This window comes from Enhydra lutris, unplaced genomic scaffold (genome assembly GCF_002288905.1).
Source record: "Enhydra lutris kenyoni isolate GAN:26980312 unplaced genomic scaffold, ASM228890v2 scaffoldscaffold54, whole genome shotgun sequence".
In the NCBI taxonomy this organism is placed as follows: domain Eukaryota; kingdom Metazoa; phylum Chordata; class Mammalia; order Carnivora; family Mustelidae; genus Enhydra; species Enhydra lutris.
In genome coordinates this window covers 10,110,333-10,132,357 of record NW_019154138.1, presented here as the reverse complement: position 1 = coordinate 10,132,357, position 22,025 = coordinate 10,110,333, and the positions used below count along the sequence as shown (strand labels likewise).

At 43.1% G+C, this 22,025-nt stretch overlaps 2 protein-coding genes across 3 annotated transcripts in view; one reads left to right on the top strand and one right to left on the bottom strand.

Annotated features, from left to right (window-relative positions):
• Positions 1-839: 839 nt before the first annotated feature.
• On the top strand, positions 840-12,196 carry LOC111157400 (protease, serine 54). The gene is given in 6 exon segments (XM_022518772.1): positions 840-878; positions 880-928; positions 4,079-4,250; positions 7,529-7,787; positions 8,364-8,495; positions 11,615-12,196. Coding segments are annotated over 6 exon segments (1,230 nt in total). The 5' UTR covers positions 840-842.
• Positions 12,095-22,025, bottom strand: part of LOC111157399 (coiled-coil domain containing 113) — a 25,802-nt gene continuing 15,871 nt past the window's right edge. For both annotated transcript variants that reach the window (XM_022518770.1, XM_022518771.1), the window contains 2 exons: positions 13,641-13,796; positions 12,095-12,659 (listed from right to left, as the gene is read on the bottom strand). In XM_022518770.1, the coding sequence (XP_022374478.1) occupies positions 12,573-12,659; positions 13,641-13,796 (243 nt within the window). In that variant the 3' untranslated portion in view covers positions 12,095-12,572. The remainder of the gene's footprint in view (positions 12,660-13,640; positions 13,797-22,025) is intronic.

The following is a 22,025-nucleotide window of genomic DNA, read 5'->3' as shown; positions in this document are numbered from 1 at the left end:
CTTAGGCAGTAGCAGTTCACAGAAGGCTCTGAGAGCCATCCAGACAACAAGAAACATCAGTGTCTTGAGTGGAACATGGTGACTGAGAACGGCCACTGTGCATTGTTTGAGGCAAGGGTGGGCCTGGTGGTATGGTGGATGGTGAGACACGCGTGGGCTTTGAACTCAGACCCTAGTTCAAATTCCAGCTCCACCACTTGGCAGTTGTATGACCTTGGGCAGACTTCTCCGTGTCCGAATGTCAGTTTCTGGATCTGTAAAATGGGGACAGTGATACTGTCTGCCTCACAGCGTTATTATACACATTAGCTGAGCTAAATGTTGGGCAGTTGCTATGTAAAATTACAAGCTGTCAGTGGTTAGAAGAAATCCCAGCATTACTGGAGCCCTCCGAATGTAGGAGGACGGGCAAACCGGGGGTGGGCTTGCCCTAAACCCTGCTTTTTCTTTCAGCAGCATTTTATGGCTACAGAGTTAAGAAAAGGGTCGAGTTCCATGAGTCAAGAAACAACTCTTTTCTGAGCCCCAACTCTCTGGGAAGCCTGGGGACCCTGGCTGGATCGAGGAGAAAACTGACAAGCAAGGGCTGCCTCCTCTCCGTGGGCCACCTTTCCAATCCCAAGACTCTCAGCGCTGGGCAGCTGGGCCCGGAGCTCTTCACTGCACGGAACCAAGCAATTGGGACGTGACAGGTCTGGTTTCCCACATCTTGGAAGCTTTGTCAGTGGAAAGGAAAGAGGCAGGGCATCTGACGCTGGGGGTCGGGGGTTGAGGGGAAATCGCCGCTGTGGGGAGGAGAGGAAAAGCCTGTGCCTTTGGATGTTGTGTTTTCACAGCTGCCCATGGTGTCCGCTGCAGTTCGCTTTGGGGATGGCAGAGATGCGAGGGATGCTCCTAGTTCTGCTGTACGTCTCGCACTCTTCTGCCAGTGAGTACGCTCCTCACAGTGAGTACACTCCTCGCTGTGGGGACTTGAGCTGCTCGTGTTACACGGCAGGGGGACTGGGCCAGGGAAAGGCCCAGGATGCCCAGAGAGGGACCCAGGGGGAGCTGACTCACAGGGCTCTGCTTGGATATCAGGCGTGGGTGGTGGGACTCAGGCAAAGAAGGGGAACTGGGGTGTGGATATAGGCAACTGGCTTCCACAGTCTGATGTCAGAGCTGATCCTCCGGCGAGACTGCCATTAGGAAAGTAAGCCTCGGGCTACCGAAAGGCCTGTTCAGAAAGCCCACCCTGCTCTTCCTGGGGCTCATCCCCCAGGCACCACAAGGTAGGGATGTCCTTCCGCCTGCCTGGGTAGGGGCCTGTGGGCAGCTGGTACCCTTGGGAACCACGCCCTCCCTGTGTTTCTACTTCAGTATTTTTGCCCCAATAAAACCTTTTCTCTCTAATCCGAAAGAGTGTATTGCCCAATAGACCCTCAATTGTAGGGCTGGACCCAGGAGCAAGGACGTACCTGGGAGCCTGCTGGGGCCTCAGTCTCTCCTTTGACCTCCTGGTTGTCCAGGACTAAGATTCCAGCTAGAAAGGGGCAGGTGGAGAGAGGGGGCACCTGATTCAAGCAAGCTCTGTGGCTCTGGCTGCCACCAGCTGGCTCTGTCCTAACTTCCCGGAGTTCTATGGGAGACATGACAGAGCATCCACTCTTCTCCACCCTACCCCCCACACACCCCAACATCAAGGGTGAACCCCCTACCTTCCTAGCTTACTCCACTTCCTTACAGCCCCCAAAAGACCAAGGGATGCCCACAAAACAGAAAGGGCCTCTCCTCCTCCTTAAAAAGCCTCAGGCAAGTGACCCAGGGCAAACATTTCATTTCTGGGTCAGATTTCCTCATTATATCCAAGGGTTTTATAATGTCAAATAAACTAGCCAACTAGAGCTTTCAGAGAGCAATAGTCATCACCCATCCATACGTTCTTGTTGGGCTGGGTGAGAGTCATAACCTTGTTCACTAGAGACTACCAGTGTCCTGTGAATTGAATAACGCCGAAAACATAGCCACCAATGATCTGACCCATAGCTGGCTAGTGGTGCCCACCGTGTCACACCTGTCACCCAGGGCCACCAATTTAGAAACAAGTACTGAGCACTTGTGGTCTGGGATTCATAAATAGCAACCAGAGTAGTGGTTTACATTAAAAAAAAAAAAAAAAGGAATCATCCTTTTTTTGGATGCCTTGGGTTTAGCATTATCAGTCATGAGGATAGAATTTGCAAAGCACCTTCCCATATCGTCTCCTTGTGTGATCTTTACAACTCCAAGAGGTGTGTCACCACACATTTCAAAAGAGGAAACTGAAGCCCAGAGAAATGAAGTGGCTTGTCCCAGGTCTCACGGCATAGGGGCCAACTGTACCTGGGACACTGCCTCCGGGGCCCTCCCAAAACACTTGTGGCTCTCAACTCTGAATAGGCATTAGAAACTACCTGGGGAGGCTGTATGAAATACCAGTGTGCCAGCCCATCCCCAGGGGCCTGGGAAGTGCTGGGCAGCGCAGGACTGCAACGTGTGGCTGAGCTGAGAATTCCTGCACTCCACTCTGCGTACCGAGGATGAGACAGACACCTCTAGGTCCAGTAAGGAGGCTGGGCTTGGGGACGCTTGGGACAGGAAGAGTGGCATGAGAGGTAGGACACAGGGCGGGGAGGGAGTCAGCAGTCCACAAGAGCAAAACACCCCACGTGTATGCCATCCCATAATGGTGCCTGGAAAGTAGGAGTCTTGGCTCACCCAGTCTGGGGCTTTGTGCTTCAAGGGTCCTTCCTGCTCTGTCACAGTTACACTCTCCATGATTCTATGTATATGGACTTCTTTTTTAATACAGAGCAATACAACATCTTGGGTGAAACCAGGGCTGGCAGGAGGAGAATATTATTTAAAACTTTAGGCAACATTTAACTCTCATTTGAAACAGAATCCAGACTCCCCAAGAGACTGCCCAGTGGGAGGCAACTCATTTGAGGGCTTGAGAAGGCAAAGGCCAAGCTTGCCTGAATGGGCCAGGTGCAGTCTCCAACTGGTAGGACCCTTTAGCCCCTTGATGACAAGACTTCAGGAAGTGCTTGATACGGCAAAATGCTCTTATTCATTCACCAGATGATTTACTGAGCACTTACTGTGGGCCAGGTGTATCCCTCTAGGGATACACGGGCAAGCAAAACAGACATGGGGGAGCCACGCATGCCAGCTGCTGAGGTAGGGAACAGCAAGGACAAATCTGAGGATATGAAATGTTGGCTGGAACAGGGATGGTGAGGGGTTGAAGGTGTATGGAGTATGAATTCTGGCCCTGTAGCCTACCAGCTGTGTAACTTGGACAGTGCTTACCAGCTCTAGAACCTGATGCTCTCCCCCGCAAATGGAGAATGAGAGAGTCCACCTTCATTCTGTTGGAGGAATTATATGAAGTAGTATATATCAGCAGTGTTCAAACATTTTGGTCTTGGGACCCCTTTATATTCTTAAAAATTATTGAAGACCTCCTCCCAAAATTTTGGTTATGATGCTGTATATTCCCATCTTTACCATATTAGAAATTAAAAACTGGGAAAATTGTAAAACAGAAGAACACACAGGTTCACATGTGCTATTAGCCATCAGAGTGATGACATCATGTAGCCTCCGGAAAATTCCCCTGTACACTAGTGAGAAAATGAGGGTGAGAAAAACAAATACTGTCTTAGTGTTCTTATGGAAACATTTAAATCTTAAAGACCCTGGAAAGGGTCTTGAGTCACAGAGGTCCCAGACCATGTTGAGAACCACTGATGTAAGTAAAAGCTTTCAGATACTGTCTCGAGTGTGCTGCTAAGTGCCCAATGGATGAGAGAGATCATCGGTAGCCTAAGGTTATTTCTAGACTCAAAGATGCCATCAAGCATCTTTTATGGAGAAGAAGACCCACTAGGAAAAGAAACGAGGGGGCAGTGGCAGAGTTAGTGGTGACCAAGATGGAGGGCCAGGAGTGGGGAACCAGCAGGAGAGGGGGTCCTGAGGTCAGATGCAGTGATGGTGGCCACAGGCCACCGACTCCTTGCCCTAACGGTGAGGTCCCCACACACCTTCCCCGCAGGTTGTGGCATCCAGAAAGCCAGCGTTATAGAAACTTCCGAGGAGGGTTTGGTCAACGACAAGGAATTCCCGTGGGTGGTGTCGCTGCAGGACTCCCAGTACACCCACCTGACTTTTGGCAGCATCCTTAGTGAGTTCTGGATCATCAGCATCGCATCCGTCTTGCAGAACAGGCCAGTACCCCTGCCTTTAGGACTTACACAGCCCCCTGGAGGTGGGGATGGAGGGACCTTCTTCTGTTCAGCTTAGGGAGGCCTGGAGGTGGATTCCTGGTAACAGGACAACAGGGCTTCTTACTGGCTCGGCACTTGCTCGCTAGGACTCTCGGGTTCCTAAAATCACCAGGTGTCAAAGTCATGCTGTCCAATGTGTTGGCTGCCATGGGGACTGCAAGGTGAAATGAAATCCTTCCAGCCTCCAAAGGAAGGATATCCATCCCCATGTTACCACAATCCCAGGCACTGACTCCTGATACTAGAGGTCCTGACTCTAGTCTTGTTAAATGAATTGATAGGAGCCCACACTTAAAAATCTTAACCTCAAGCCTTAACAACATGTCTGCCTCAAATATATGTACACAGAGAAAAGACTTGAAGGAAATGAGCGAACCTTTTAGGAGCACTTATCTCCTAAACGTTGAGAATGCACATGATTTCCAATTTTCATCTTTGAACTTCTCTATTCCTCAAATTCTGTACAGTAAATATGCATTCTTGTAAACCAGGAAAAAGAAACCTCAAATAGTATTAAAGGAATAATTCTTTTGTAAAACATCTTACTTTTTGACCCCATGACTTCACTTTTGGGAATCAACATTAAGGAAGTAACTTCAGCCACTGGAAAAGTTTTATGCACAAAGTTCATAGGATGGTTTGTTACACATAAAACACTGGAAATGTAATGTCCAATTATCATGGATAAATAAATTATAGTTACTCTTTCATAGGTATAGCATATAACAAACAGTATATAAATAATATATAATTATATATCTATCTCTCTTTATACTATTTATATGCCTTATAGGTGTATATAAATGTATATACACATACAAAGTATGGGGAGAGAGATTATAATTACTATAATTGGTTAAATAAGTAATAGTGTAAACTCTTAATGGAAAATTGTACAGCTGCTGAATTTTTCACACCTATGATTTATATTATTTGAAAACACATGCATTTTTTAAAAATACATGCATTCAAATGAAAATATGTATACATAGTATAATGTTCAGGAGGAACCAAAGGGTATACAAGGTAAAGCAGCTCCTCCTTTCCCCTGGCCTTCAGAGACTAACTCCTTCCCTTAAGCCATAGCCTGTCATCAGTTTCTTGAATATTCTTCCTTAATTAATGTATTTATGGTTATCTATATATCTATAGGTCTATCTGTATTGATTTTTACATCCATTGACAGAGAAAGAATTTTCCTTCCCCCTGTATTAATCTGCTAGAACTGCCATAAGAAAATGCCACAGACAGGGTGGCTTAGACAAGAGAAATTTCTCTCTCACCATTTTGGAGGCCGAAGTCCAAGTTCAAGTCCAAGATCAGCAGGACTGGTTCCTCTTGAAGATTCTCTTAGGCTTGCAGACCACTGCCTTCTCGCTGTGTCCTCACATGGCCTTTCCTCAATGCGAATACTCCTGGTGTCTCTGTTCCCTCTTACAAGGACACCAGTCCTATCAGATTAGGGCCCCATACTTAGGAGCCCACTTGATCTTAATTACCTCCTTAAAGGCCCTCTGTCCAAATACAGTCACCTTTGGGGCTAGGACTTCACCTACAAATTTGGCAGGACACAGTCCAGTCTGTAACAACCTCCATACAGTTGGTAGCACACCAACACAGTGTTACACTCGTAGTCCTTTTCATTCTACCGGGAATGTGGAGCCAACTTTTCTTACCATTACATAGAGAGCGCCCACATTTATCAGCTGCGCAATATCCCAAGATGGATCTACTATAATTGCACAGTCCTCTATGAATGGAAATTGGGGTTGCCTCTGATCTTTTACTGGTACAAAAATGCTGCAGTAGATATACTTGTACATATGTTATTCCACACACATGCAATGTCCTGTAGCATAAATAACCCAGGAGTGGAAAGACTCAGCCAAAGAGTAGTAGCCATTGCCAACTAGCCTTCCAGAAAGGTTCTGCTTTCTGTGTTGTGTTTTCATTATTGCTATTTTCTATCTGGTCCTGTTTTGGTTTTGATTTTCTCTTTGCCTTAGAGTTTTATTAAAGACAGAGTTTTTAAATACCCAGGTAGTGGGGTGTTTTGTCTATTTTGTTTTCTGACATTATTGAATTTTGAGTTATACTTCATGGTGAACTGATCTATTTAGGAATTTGTTGGAGTTGTCCTTGTGGTCTACTATATGTGATCCATGTGAACATTTCCCACAGTTAAAATTCAAATTTCATTCTGTCTTTGGTGTACAATTTAATATATAAAACTGGGGGAGGTAATCTCCTTGATCGTCCTAGGCTGCCAAAGGTAAATGAAAATCTATCACAAACAAGCTTCAGGCTTTTTCTGTTTCCTGAGTGTTCCCTTTGTGAACATTATGTCATGGGCTGCGGATGTTTATGACTATGACATCTTCACTGTAGACTGTGGACTGAATTCTTTCTCATCATTAAGAGCCTCTCTTTGTTTTATTTCGTGCTCTTCTGCTCTGAATTGATGGTCAGAATGAAACTCCTGCTTCTTGCTTTATTTTAGGTTATGTTTCCTGCTTTTGTTGCTTCTTTTCTTTTCCCACTATTGCCTTTGTTTTGTTTTGTATGTCTCTTCTGACAAATTTGGGAAGTTTGAGTTTTTGTCTTGGTGTTCATTTTAGAGTTATAATTTCATGGAAGATGACTATATCCTCAGTTTCTTTCTGGACTGTCCTCTTAGACTCTGCTATAGTTCCTTGGGTGATTCCCAAGAGGAGAAAGGGAAAACACCCAGAATGAATTCTATCATTATTAAAATCGGAATTTCTCTGAAGAGTATTTACAGAGTATATAATATGAAAATATAAGATATTTATGTTAAAATGTTAAGTGCTAAAATCGAGTCAAGATTACATCTTGGCCGTAACAATGACCATGTAGAAAAACAAAAAATAAAACCATTGAAAAAGCATGAAAAAAAGATAATCAGCCACAACTTAACGATTATTTTGGGGTGGTAGGACAAATGATGTTCGGATGGAGGATTCCCAAGATGCTATGGGCTCCCAAAGGAGGACACAAGCTTAGGGGTTCAGAAAAGATTTCCTAGGGACTGGATCCAAAGGGGTCAGTAAAAATTAGCCCAGGAAAAATGAGTTGAATGAGTATTCCAAGCAAAACAAAAATGAAAACAAAAACAAAAAAAAATAAATATGAAAACAGGGAAGGGTGACTTTTTCATCATGCCTTGGCTTCTCAAGTTTCCCTTGCTCTCTCTCTAGGAAGGACGTCATCGTTATAGTTGGTATAGCTAAGATGGATGCCAAAGTGATTTCTCATGAAGAGTACCCAGTCAACACCATCATCATCCATGAGGATTTTGAGAATGAAACCATGACGAATAACATAGCCCTCCTGAAGACAGACACGGCAATAGAGTTCAGCAGCCTGGTCCAGCCCATCTGCTTCCTCGGCAGAAAGCTGCATGTGTCCCCAGTCTTGCGGAATTGCTGGGTGGCAGGATGGAATCCCACGTCCGCAGTTAATGCCTTCCTTCTCCTAGAGGAGGCTGTGTGTGTGCTAGCGGTGGGGGTGACTTGGATGAACCATTCTGGGGCTTATCTGAATAATTCAGGCTGCTCAAGATTCTGGAGTTGGGCTGGAACCCTCATGTAATCAGTCAAGATTTGCAATGCTTGCCTTACCTGTGACCGTTCTCGCATTTGGTCCTTTTTCTTCTAGTCCTACACCAAAATTAGAAGTACATAGGCAGGGAACGACCTGAAGTGAGTGCCAAGTTAGGGAGGGGTCAGGGAATCTTATTCCCTGAACTGATTATCCTCTTGGGTAAGCTATCTTTGTTTCCTTGGGACATGAACAAGGAAATGTATTCTCTGTAGATGTGGAAGAAGGGTGGAATATGTTCATTTTCAGATTCAAGTTCAAAGCAAAGGTAGTTTTCAGAAAAACTCAGACACGTGTCCTGATTTCTATAAGGAAAATGGGTTTATCAGAACATTTTCTACTCACTCCCATCTGGATATGTGAGTTGTAGTTGAATTGACATAGGCAATTTCTTCTTGTTAATAATTCCTGGCTCTCTGTTGCATGGTCCAGACAGGAAATCACATGACGATGAGTATCCTGAGGAAAATCTCCGTGAAAGACATCGACCTGTGTCCTTTACACAGAATCAAGAAAACAGGATGTGGCAATCACGTAGAGCAGGAAACCGATGCTGTCTGCTTGGTATGAACATGATGGAGTAAAAGCTAAAGTCTGAGATTAAGCAGTGGTCATTTCAAGGGAGCCTTGGGACTCTCCCTCGTTGCATGGTGGACTCCATGGGAACTGGCAGGGACTGGCACCTGGGATTCCTAGCTGTCTCCCAGTGCTTGGCAGACAGCAAATGCTCCATAAAAATCTACTGAATGGCCTAAACAGGCACCATTTTCAGTGTGACATGATTAAGCATGTCTAAGTCATAGACGTTTTCTCACTGGCTGGAAGTTTGGAAGTGTGAGCTCAAACCATGCACGCAGATATACTTGGAGCGTGTCCACAGGGTGGGGTCCTCGTCTTCAGCTTCTATGGAGCCTAGACTCTGATGCTAGGTGCTCATCAATTATCAAAGTTTTTTTCTGTAAGAAGCCCTGCCCTCCATCTTCATGCAGGCTGTATAGATGTGCTTCTACTGCCTCAGCAAAATGGCCGAAATTCACAAGCCCTTGGCCCAGGCTCCCTCATGTCCACACCCAGAGAAGGTGCAGTTTACAGAGGTCACACAGTTAATAAACGTTAGGGTAAGGATGAAAACATAAGTCCACCAGATTTCCAGGTACTTTTTCTCCTCTGTAAGTGCTGATCATCCACTCAGGATTCCCTGGTGGGGAAATTTTTTTTTCCAGATGATCTAGGGAAAGTATTTTAGAGAAAGAGGGGAAAATACCTATATGCAGACAATTCTATCTAAAAGTAATTTTATTGCAAATGTTTGAAGGACTGCCTTTCACTAGGCAGTAAGTTTGACCTTCCAAAGTTGGTTCAACATTTATTGAGGGCCTACTTTTTAAAAATATTTTATTTACTTATTTATTTGAGGGAGAGAGAGTGAGCAAGAGAAAGAAAATACAAGCCAGGGGTGGGGGAGGGGCAGAGGGAGAAGCAGACCCCCCACTGAGCAAGGAGCCTGACTCAGGGATGGATCCCAAGACTCTGTCTGGGATCTTAACACTTAACCCACTGAGCCACTGTGGTGCCCCGAGTGCCTACTTTGTATTGGACTCTACCAGGTGGAAGGCTAACAACTTTTTAAGGTAGATAATGTGTTACAATACAGTAGAAAATATAGCTATTTATCAAAATCCTGCTATCAGCCATTCCATCAATCCAGCACCTTATTTCATCAAATCTAAGATTCTAAGTTGTAGAATACACCATTTTTTCTATGGAATATCACATGAGAAAATGCTGCCAGTTGAACTCTGACATTAACCAATTAAGAGACACATTTCATTCCAAAGATGCTAATTTTTCAAGAGCATCTTAGATTCAATGGAATATGGTAAGCTGCGCATACTCTAAATGATTACCTCTTTAAATCTATCTGCAAAGTTCAAACTGGTTTTTACCTATTGGTTTTTAACTGGCGCACACCTGCAGTCAGTCCTTTGTTTTTGAACTGTGCTTCCAAATTGGCTCAAACAGTGACTTGTCTACCTAGGATCCTTTCCTTTCAGAAACATGTTCTAGCGTCCAGAGATCCTCAAAGTCATTCAAATATGTAGATGACGGTACAATAAACCACCTAAATCCAGTATCTGCCTAGTGGGTGCCCAGAAACCCAACCCAAAGTGGAATCACTCAGAATTTGCCGCCCCCCATTTCCCCACAACCGTTAGGGCTTTTGTTTACTGTCAAGGTTGAGGATCACGCAAGGAAAGAGCCCCTCTAAGCTGGGGCGGCTCCCCTGGGAGATGCAGTGGGACTGCTCCAGAGGAGCCCCTGTCCTACTTCTCTCAGCTGCTTGGGCTTCAGAAGTCTGGTTCCACAGATTATGAGGAAGAGAAAAAGCGGTGTATTCTATCCCCACAAGACACGGCAACTTACAAAACCATGCACAGCTGGGAAGGTCTACCCCACACTCATTCATCAAACCATTTGTCCTAAATTGTGTTGTTTTCCTTCCTCGAGCTATGAAACCATAGTTTAAGTAAACTGAGGGTGGGACTGGTGACAGGAGGGGAGACCATGCTATGCTTGGCCCGAGAGCCTCTGTGCCCCAGGTAGACATGAGCAGGTGCAGACAGGAGCCGACTCAACAGCACTACCACTGCCAGCCAGAACTCAGGATGAAATCTCTGTCCTCTGCTCCCTGGCAGCACGGGACAGCAAGAACAACGTGTGCTTGCCCTGTCCTCCTACAGAGGCAGCCACGCAGATCAAAGGGGCTGGCTAGCCTTTGAATGACAACCCCTCTTGGGCCACGATGGACCACAGAGCAGGAATGGGGGTCAGGTATTCCCTGAAGGGGAACCTCGGGGTGGGGCAGGTAAGGTAAATGATACCTAGAAGTTGTCTTGTTGCTATTCCCATATTTCTCAGCTTTTCACAGAAAAGTGATGGCCTTTTCTAGACACCAGGATAATGGCAGCTGATTCTTTATTGAGCACAGACTGTACACCAGGCATGGCGTTAGGAGTTCTGCCTGTGGTACAAACACTTTAACTCAGAGACCAGTAGGTGACTCACTGGGGTCATGTATGTAGGGAAGCGTGCCGAGCGCCCACACGCTCCCTTGAAGGGAGATAAGGTCTGTGTGGCAGAGCACTTCCTGTGGGAGCATGGGCAGGGCTGAAGAGCAGGGGCGCGGACAGACAGCTGCCCTGGGTGGACAGGCTGTGAACTTCCCTGGCCAGTGATCCTGGGGGTGTGTGACTCTGACCTCGGCAGGAGTGTGGGATGGAGGGAGCAGCTTAAATGAAGGACGGAAACAAAGCAGAGAGGAGAAGGAGAAATGTAAGCATTCTAGCCAGAAAACGAGGGGAGAGGGTCAACATTTGAGGAATGAGAAACTAAAAGACAGAGAGGATTTAGTCAAAGGGCCATGAAAATGAAATGGGAACCAGAAAGCTAGAGCCAAACTGCAGAAGCCTACAAATAACTTGCATAATAAAAGAAAAAGTCATCGTGTTGGAATTTGTGGTAGTGGCCGCCTAGTTTGGAATTGATAGCCTATAATTTACCCCATCTCCAGTGAGAACTAGCGTAAAGCATTTCTAGAACAAATAGTAAATTGCAGAAGGATATATATATATTTTTTAAAATAAGTTTTTCTAAGACCTGAAGCCTTCTGTCTTTTGTCACAGGGGGACCCAGGAAACCCAATGATGTGCCAGCTCCAGAAACTGAACATGTGGTTGCTGACAGGAATCTTGTCCCATGGTGGTGAGAAATGCCCCGGCCTATTTCTGTACATCAAGGTGGAAGACTATAGCGACTGGATTACGTCCAAGACTAAGAAAACCAGCCGTCCCCTCTCTTCCTTCCACCACTGGGAGGAATCGTTTCCTTTCTCCAGCTACTCATCACATGTCATCATGACGCCGAAAAAACATTCCGGGCTGGGCCAGGGTGAATGGTCCCAAACATACTTGCAAGGACATATAAAGGTCACCTCTCACACATTGCCAACATTGCCAACATTGCCAACATTGCCAGCATTGCCAGCATTGCCAACAAACAGCTCTAGAAAGAGTCTAGACATGGGGGAGAAAGGGTTTCGGGAATTAGGCAAGTCTTCTGTTATGGCAGCACAACCCATGTACTATGACTATTACGGGGAGGCTGGGGACAGTGGTGGGTCTACTTCAGGTCAGAACAGGTTACATCAGCCCCAAGAAATTATCTTGTTTTTCTCTGTGCTGGTTTTCTTTTGCAACGGTATCTAGTCTAGGAGCTAACCCTCCCAACTGAAGAGTAAGCTCGGGATGCTGAGCGCCCGGCAGCCACCACGCCGTTTTGGTGTCTGTCTTTTTGAGTTGGCACACCCAGGCTGCCACGGACAGGCCCACGGCGCATTCTGGGCTGGCTGGCTCCTCTGCCCCACTCCCGCATGCGGGATGGTCACTTTCCTTTGTGCTTGTGAACTAAATGTGGGCTAACAAGTGTCAAACCATTAGAGTGCCCTGTGGTTCTTTCAAGTGTTAACGGCTCCAGAGTCGGGGACACCACGCAGCACAGGGAACAGTGAGAGGACCCCTTGACTGGAAAGGAACTGATGATTTTAATGAATCCCGCTGGTCTGCAGCTGTGGCCTCCCTCAGGCTATTTCTCAGGGGGGCAGATTGCCTGCAACTGCTCATTGGTGGTTTTCATTTTATTCCACGCCTTGCGGTAGCCTTTTAAGGACATCTGCAAAAAGGAAAAAGGGGGTGGGGTGGGGAGAAGGTCATTTGGGGAAAAGCAATGGTGATTTTTCCAGAACACAACCCGCATCTAGCCCTGCAAGGCTGCAGGGGGTGTGTGGGCAATTCGAGGCTGCAAGACTCTTCCTAGAGTTTGTTTCTGTTGGTGAAGGGAGAGGCTGCAGGTTCCTGTGGGGCTGCTTCTTGGCTCCAAATCTGATGGGCCCAAGTTTGGATCCTAATTCACTCCCTGCCACCAAGTGGCCATGGGAAGGGCAAGAGAAAGTCCTGGGAGAAAAGGAGCCTGGGTCTAGACAGGAAAAAGCCAGGCTTCCAAAGTGACCTGCCTGGGTTTCTGAGCTACTCTGCTGATGTCTCCAGTGCCCTCTGTATGCAACCCGGCCTGTGGCAGATCTGGTGCCTTCCCTTCCTTTTGTCTGACCCTTTGCACCTTTCTCATTTTTCTCTTCCACGCTCACAAGGGGCTAGGGTGCTCTGAGCACGCTGTACCATACGGAAAGGCTGTGGGTTACTAAGGATGAAAGACCCATGGCAACTATGTAAATGCATGGAATCAGGTTCTGATATTAAAAATCCATTATTATCTCATTTTTTAAAAAACTGGCTTCTCCATGTATAAAGTAGCAATGACTAAATCACCAATGGTGGGGGAAGTGATACAGAAACTTCGAGAATTCATTAAGAAAACAAGCAACTAAAAACATGATTACTACCAAGTCTCCTCCTGATCACTTGAAAAGACCCTGTCCCTAACACTGAAAAGGCAACTTAAAAAAAAAAAAGAAAGAAAGAAAGAAAGAAAAGAAAGGGCATCCTTCATTTTCCTATAAGACTTGAAGGGACTGCTGAGATTTCTCATAGTCATTGTATGTCCGAACATTGGTATTCTTAGCTTAAAAGCAAAACCCTAGACAAGAATGTGAAGGACATGAAAGACTGCCTGTCTTGGAGGTTCTCTGGGACTTACCTCAGCAATCTCCACTTTCCTTTCCCACATCTTGATGATCTTCTCCAGTTCCCCATTAAAGATCTTCTCCCGCACATACACCATCACCTGGGGCGAGCGGAACTCAGCCAGCTGTTTTCGGAGCTTTTTGTTCAAAGCCTCAGCCTTGGCCCGGTCCTGAGTTGGGAAGGACCGATTAAACCAGGGATCCTGGCGGTTCTGGCTTACTGGACTTACTGACCCTGACATCTCTCCCCACTTTCAGTGGAGTTCTCAAAATCATGTTGAAATTTTCAAATAAGTGGAGAGAATCGTAAGATTCTGATGATGATTTTTTTTTTTTTTACAAATGATGTTTTCATTCAGTTCAGAAACACAAAGTACAGTCTAAGAATTTTTCCCTTCCATCTTTCCTTTATTGAGGAATTTGTTTTCCCTGTTGTGATTTCTTAGGTTTGATGGTTTCTGGGGGAAAACTATGTACTTAAGCACACTTTGATTTGATTAATCTCAACTCACTTTTTGCAAAATATATGTAACATAGAATTTCCCATTTTGACCACTTTTAAATGTGTAGTTCTGTGGCATTCAGTACATTCATAGTATTGTATGAGCTTTACCACCATCCATCTCCACAATTTTCTTCATTTTGCAAAACTAAACCCCTGTACTCATGAAACACGGACTCCCTAGGACCCCTTCCCCTAAGCCCTGGCAACCACTCATCTACTTTCTGTCTCTATCAATTTCATTCTTCAAGAATCTCATATAAGTGGAATCAGACAATACTTGTGCTTTTGTGACTGGCTTATTTCACTCAATATAATGTCATCAGTGTTTATCTGTGTTGTAGGATATGCAGAATTTCCTTCCTATTTAGGCTGAATTATATCCCCGTTGTACGTATATGCTACATTTTGCTTCTCCATTCAACTGCCAGTGAACACTTGGGTTCTACCCCTTGGCTATCATGAATAGTGCTGCTGGGAGCATGGGTGTATAAATATCTCTTCCAGTTCATGCTTTCAGTTCTCTTAGGTATGTACCTAGAAGTAGAATTGCCGGGTCAATAGTTAGTCAATTTTTTGAGGACTCTCTTTTTTAGTTTTTTTTTTTAAGATATTATTTATTTATTTGACAGAGATCACAAGTAGGCAGAGAGGTAGGCAGATAGAGAGGGGGAAGCAGGCTCCCTGCTGAGCAGAGAGCCCGACGCAGGCCTCAATCCCAGGACCCTGGGATCATGACCTGAGCCGAAGGCAGAAGCCTTAATTCACTGAGCCACCCAGATGCCCTTTTAGTTTCTTTTTTTTAAAGATTTTATTTATTTATTTGACAGAGAGACACAGCAAGAGAGGGAACATAAGCAGAGAAAGTGGAAGAGGGAGAAGCAGGCCTCCCACTGAGCAGGGAGCCCCACGTGGGGCTCAATTCCAGGACCCTGGGATCATGACCTGAGCTGAAGGCAGACACTTAATGACTGAGCCACCCAGACGTCCCTTAAGTTTTATTTTTAAAATTATCATACAGTAAATTAACTAGTCTTTTCCTTTGAGTAGATTTTTTTGAACTAGCATGTCCTTCTGCCTTTTTTGGTTTAAAAATTTGTTTATTTTTGGGAGAGAGAGAGAGTACTGGAACAGTAGGGGCAGAGGGATAGAGAGAGACTCTCCAGCAGATTCCCCACTGAGCACAGAACCTGTTACTGGGCACGCTCTCAAGACCCTGAGATCACAACCTGAGCTAAAACCAAGAGTGGGATGCTTAACTGACTCAGCCACCCAGGCACCCCTTATTTTTTATTTTAACAATTGTTTTGAATAGGCAATACATGCAATTTAAACGGTATAAAAATATACAGTGACGATCTTCCATCCCAACCTGTCTCTGGACGCACAGTTCTTCCCAGAGGCATGCACTATTTTTAGGTTTTGCATATTCTTCTAGAAATCTACACTCATATAAACCTATTTATTTTACCTTTTTTGTCTAAAGCGTAGACAATGCTTTCAGTTTTACCCCCTCCAACTTTTTTTTCACTCAATAAATACCAGCAGAGCTGTATCCACACATTAAAAAACCCATTCTTTTTAACGGCTGCATCATTTTCCATTGTGTAGATGTACCCTGATTTAACACGTCCTCACAACAGTCACTCAGTTCCTCAATCCCCTGCTAGTACAATAAACAATGCTGTGATTACTAATCTTCTGGGTGGAGGTCACACTGTAATGTGCAAGTACATCAGGAGGATGAACTACTGCAAGTGAAATTGCCTGCTCGAAGACACTGGTTCTCAACTGCGGGGTGAGGGAGGAGGCAGTTTTGCTCCCAGGAGACATGGCCATGTCTGGAGACATTCTCGTCTGTCACAACTAGGGGGGTGCCACTGACACCTAGTAGGTAGAGGCCATGGATACCACTAAACTTCCTAGAGGGCACAGGACAGTTCCCCACAACACGGAATTAGCTGACCCAAAATGCCGGTGGTGCCTAGGCCCTGCCACGAGCATATAGGTATGTGTGGTACAGAATACTAAAGTGCCTTCTCTGACCATAAGCCAATTCCACCTCTGCAGTGATGCCTGAGGCTGCCTGTGTTTTTGCCCATTCTCTCAACAGTCTTACCAAATTTTTTTACCATTCCTAATCTAGGAGATGGGGAAGTGGTCTCTCGTTACAGTTTTATTCTCTATTACTTATCAGTGAGGTAGAATATTTTTCGTAAGTTTGAGACTTTCTGGCTTTTCTGTAAACTGTATAAATCATTTACCCATTTTGTCTATTTTTTGGTTAGATTTTTCATTTATTGAATAATCCGGTTGTGCCCCACTGCAATACCTTTACCATAAACTAAATGCACCCATATAAAAATTTTATCAGATACTTGATCATATACATGACATATATGTGATCTGTACTGGGGCTTATCATAGGACTTCTATTTTTTCTCTGAACTTCCAGTCTGTTCATGAGCTTGTTTTAAATACTGTAACTTTGTATCATGTTTCAGTATCTGGTAGGGCTAGTCCACTCATCTACTTAAGAATCTGGGGGATATTTTTATTTTTCCAAAGTAACTTTTGAGCCAATTTAAGTCCTTAAAAAAACAACCTTGTTATTTTAATTGGAATACCATGATTTTGCACCTCAGCTTAAACAGACCTAACATTTTTATGCTGTTGAATCTTCCTGGCCTGGCACCATCTTTTCATTCCTTGTTTCACAAGGTACAGTCTACGGTACTGGCATCACTTGGGAACTGGAGAAAATGATGACTCTTGTGCCCATCCAATCAGAAGCTGCATATTAACAAAATCCCCAGATATCTGGTTTGCACCTTCTAGTCTGAGAAGCACTGCTTTAATTCACTCTGGAGAAAACCAATAAAATTATTTTTAATTAACTTATCAGAATGCAATAAAAACTTGTCAAGAAGGATTCAGTGAATATCTGCCATGTCTAGCAGAGATATATTCCTGTAGGGAGATCTAAACACGAACCTGGAACCTCACATCTTGTGAGAAAAAAGATGAAAGAATACTTAAGATAAAAATAATGAAGGAACAAGAACCAAGGCATTAAAGAAAGGTTCCACAGGGACACCTGGATGGCTCAGGCGGCTAAGCCGTCTGCCTTCAGCTCAGATTGTGATCCCAGGGTCCCAGGATTGAGCCCCACATAGGGCCCCTTGCTCAGTGGAGAATCTGCTTCTCTCTCTCTCTCTCTCTCCCTCACCCTCCCACCTCACTTGTGGTTTCTCTCTCTCAAATAAATAAATAAAATCTTTTAAAAAATAAGTTCTACAGCTTTGAGGGATGTGCTAATACCAGGAACTGTGATCCCTACCCAGCACCCCACTTGTAGAATAGGGCTGTTACAGCAAGACAGGCGGACCACTCTTCCCATCCTGAGATCCACGGCAACAGTACAGAAATTTTGCTCAAGGGGAGAGGCTATAAAATAGCTCTAGAATGCTGCCTGGAAGGACTGACTGTTTTTGGAACAAAGCGTGGGGAGTTCATGCCCAAGTAGTTTGTGGAAAACAATGGAGATCTTTGGGGTGAGCAATTAAGAGGCAGCTGGAAGTTCCATGATATTAGTAGCAACAAGCCAAACAGTAGACCAGCTAGATGATTAACAGAACCAGAAAAAGAGACCATTAAGAGACCAAAACAACAGACCAGCTAGATGTTTAACAGACCAGAGAAAGAATCATTAAGAGATCATAATTCTACAATATCAGTAGCAACAAGTAAAACAGAGGACCAGCAAGATATTTAACAGAACCGGAGAAAGAGACCACTGGGGTTGGAGCAAACCTCGAAGACTGCCAAAAAGGTCCCTGAAAAGGGGCATGACTTTGATTAGATCAGAATGTGCCGCAGTTAATGTCCCAGGGTGTTGCTGAAAGCAACAGAGCAAACAGCTAGTAATTAATGAAGGCTAACAGCTGGGTATGATACCAATAGAACTATACCAGCTAGAAGCTTCACAGGAAGATGAAGGAGAGTGAAGAGAACTCAGCAGAAATGCCAATCATTCCTGGTTGTCATGGACACTATCTATGACCAACGCCACCCCCTCTAAGGAGCAACACCAGAGGCTACCAACAGCAGGAGAAAGAGAATTTACTAAATTAATCCAGCCAAATCACTAAATAAACAAGTGGTGGGTGGAATTAGTATCCAGCATTGCTATATTATCTAAAATGTCCAGTATTCAACAAAAATTACAAGATAGACAAAGCAACAGGAAAGTGTGACCCACACAGGAAAAAAAGGAAGCAACATAAACTGCCTCTGAGGGAGTCCAGATGGTGGACTTAGCAAAGTTCAAAGCATTTATTATAAATATGTTCAAAGAACCAAGGTGACCATTTTTCAAGAATTAAAGGAGCATATGATGATAATGTTTCATCAAATAGAAAATATCTATAAAGAGATATTATTTTTTAAAAAATGGAAAATGTGGAGTATTTTCAATACAATAACTGAAATGAAAAATTCGCAGAAGGAGATCAGAGATTTAAGTCAGCAGAACAATTAGTAAACTTGAAGGTAGACTGATAGAGATCATGCAATATGGAAAACACAGAGGAAAAGAAGAAAAATTCAATCTCAGAGAAATGTGTGGAACACTACTAAGTGTACCAACATTCATATAATGAAAATAACAGGAGAGGAGAAAGACAAAGGAAATATATTCAAGGAAATAATGGTTGAAAACTTCCAAAATCTGATGAAAAATATTGTTTTGATGAAAAATATTAAACCACATATTCAAGAAGCTCAAAAAACTCTGAGTAGGAAACTGGAAAGAAATCCACACCCAGACACATCAGACCCAAAATGCTGAATGACAGGCAAAGAGAAAACACTGAAAGCAGTGAGAAAACAATGCGTTACATTCAAGGGAAACAAAATAAGAGTAATAGCTGACTTCTCATCAGAAACAATGGAGGCCAGAAGCAGTGGGATGGCATATTCTAAGGGTTCAATGAAAAATAATAATAATAATTAAAAAAATCTGTCAAACAAGAATCTTATATCCAGCAAAACTATCTTTCATAAATGAAAGCAAACAACAAGTACACTCAGATTTTGGCTTCCAATGCTATTCTCAAATAAAAGGAACCAGGACTCCTTGGAGAAATGGCTAATTCTAGGGCTGGAGCAGAAAATATAGGAAATGAGTTGCAAGTATTTTCTAGTGCCAGAAAAAAAGTGTTCACACACACACACACACACACACACATAAATGGCAATATGTCGAAGGGACACAGAAGCCAACTGAAAGAGCTTCCAATGCCCAAGGTAAAACATGTCAGTAATAAAACAAATATTAGGTTATTATCCAACATATAAAATTAATATCCATGCTCACTTCAACAGCACATATACTAAAATTAATATCCATAAATTGATACTGATATAAATAAATGATAAAAAAATAAACAAATGGAGAATAGACAAATGCCCAGACAGAAGAATTCCAAATAGTTTATAAGTTCCCAGTTCTTAAGTGTGGGCTGCACAGGGTAACATCCTTCCAAAGAGTTAAGCCAGAAAATTGAAGGAAAGAGTAACTGTACAGTGGAGAAACCCTTTTAATATTACATCAGGCAGGTGATCAAGGTTAACATCAGCAATGGTAAGTCATGTTGAGAGTATGCTCCCTTGATATAATATGAAAATGGCACTTCACCTCTACAGTCTTCCTCCTGAAAACCATTTAACCTCAGGCTAATCCCAGGAAAGACAGCAAATCCTTGACAAATACTTGACCACTTCACAAAACTGTCAAGGTCATCAACAACAAAAAGTAAAGCCTATTACAGCCAAGAAAAACCTAAGGAGATGTGAAACTGAATGTAGTGTGTTATCCTGGATGGGATCCTAGTACAGAAAAGGACATCAGGTAAAAACCAAGTCTATATGAATAATATTAATTATAAGTTATAAATATTTTTATATTTATATGTTATAAATTATAAATATAATTATAAATATTAATATTATAAATATTAATAATAAGACATCAATATTGGTTAGTCAATTTTAATAAATATTCCACTGTAAGATGTTAATGATGGGGAAAATTGGGTGTGAGATTTGGGGGAACTCTGCACTCTCCACAATTTTCAAAAACAATTACAAAGTAAACTTAGTTTTTAAAATGAAGAATAAAGACATTCCCAAACACACACTGAGAGAATTCATTGCAAGCAGACCTGCCTTACAAGATGTACTAAAGGAAGACTTTCAGGCTGAAAACTAGTGAAAGTAGCTCAAGCTAAAGTAACTTAAAACCATGTGAAAACAAATAGCACAAGTAAAGATAATTAGGTAAGTAATTATAAAGGAAGTAAAATTTTATATTCTCCTCAACTGATTTAAAAAGCAATATGTATATAATTTATATATAAATTTATAAAGCAATATGTATATAATTCTATCGTGGACCTGTGACATATAAAAACAATATATTTGACAATTACAGCAAAAAGAAGGCAAGGTAAAACAAAACTATATTTGAATGAGGAAATAACATCGGATGGTAACTCGAATCCAGAGGAAGAAATGGAGAACCACACAATGGTAAAGACAAAGGCTAATACAACAAACACTATGAACATACTTCATGTCTGACGCACCTGGGCAGCTCAGTCAGTTGAGCGTCCAACTCTTGATCTCTTGATCTCAGCTCAGGTCTTGATCTCAGGGTCATGAGTCAAGCCCTGCACTGGGCTCCACACTGAGTGTGGAGCCTACTTAAAAAAAAAACAAAACCCACATACTTCATTTCCTTTCTTCTCTCAGCTTCTGGATCCCTTCCTCACATTCAAAAGATTAACTCAAAATGCATCATAAACCCTAACATAAAATCTGTAAAACTTGTAACCAAAGACATAGGACTGAATCTTCATGATATTAAGTAATGGTTACTTAGATACAACACCAAAAGCTCCAGTGCAAAAGAAAAAATAGATAAACGGGGGCTCACCAAAGTTAGAAACTAAAAATAGCATCTTTTTTTTTTTAAGATTTTATTTATTTATTTGACAGACAGAGATCACAAGTCGGCAGAGAGAGAGAGAGGGGGAAGCAGGCTCCCTGCAGAGAGCCCGATATGTGGCTCGATCCCAGGACCCTGGGATCATGACCCGAGCTGAAGGCAGAGGCTTTAACCCACTGAGCCACCCAGGCGCCCCTAAAAATAGCATCTTAAAGTGAGAAGGAGACCCACAGAATGGGAGAAAATATTTGCAAATCATATATCCAAAAAGTATTTGAATCCAGAATACATAAAGAATTCTTACAACTCAATTATGAAAAGACAAACAACTCAATTAAAAACTTACTCAGGGGCTAAGGGTTTGAATAAACATAGTTTGAATAAATATTCAAACTAAGGGTTTGAATAAACATTTCTCAAAAAAACACACGTGGCCAATAAGCAAACGAAGGGATGTTCAATGTCATTAGTCATTTGGGAAATTCAGATCAAAACCACAGTGAGGTATGTCACTTCATACCCGCTAGGACAGCCATTAAAAGGCAAACAGAAAAAACCCAAAATAACAAGTGTCAGTGAAGCTGTGCAGAAATCAGAACCCTCACACATTGGTGGGAATGTAGAATGCACAGCCACTTTCAAACACAGTTCTGCAGTTTCTCTAAATGTTCACCACACCATCACCACATATGATCTACAGTTCCACTTTTAGCTGTATGTCCAAGAGAAAAGAAAACATACATTTACACAGAAATTTGTATGTGAATGTTCACAGCAGCTTTATTCATTAGATCCTAAAACAACCCATGGGAAACAACCCCCTCGACTGATGAATGGCTAAAATGAGGTCTACCCGTACAAGGAAATACGATTCAGCCATGAAAAGAA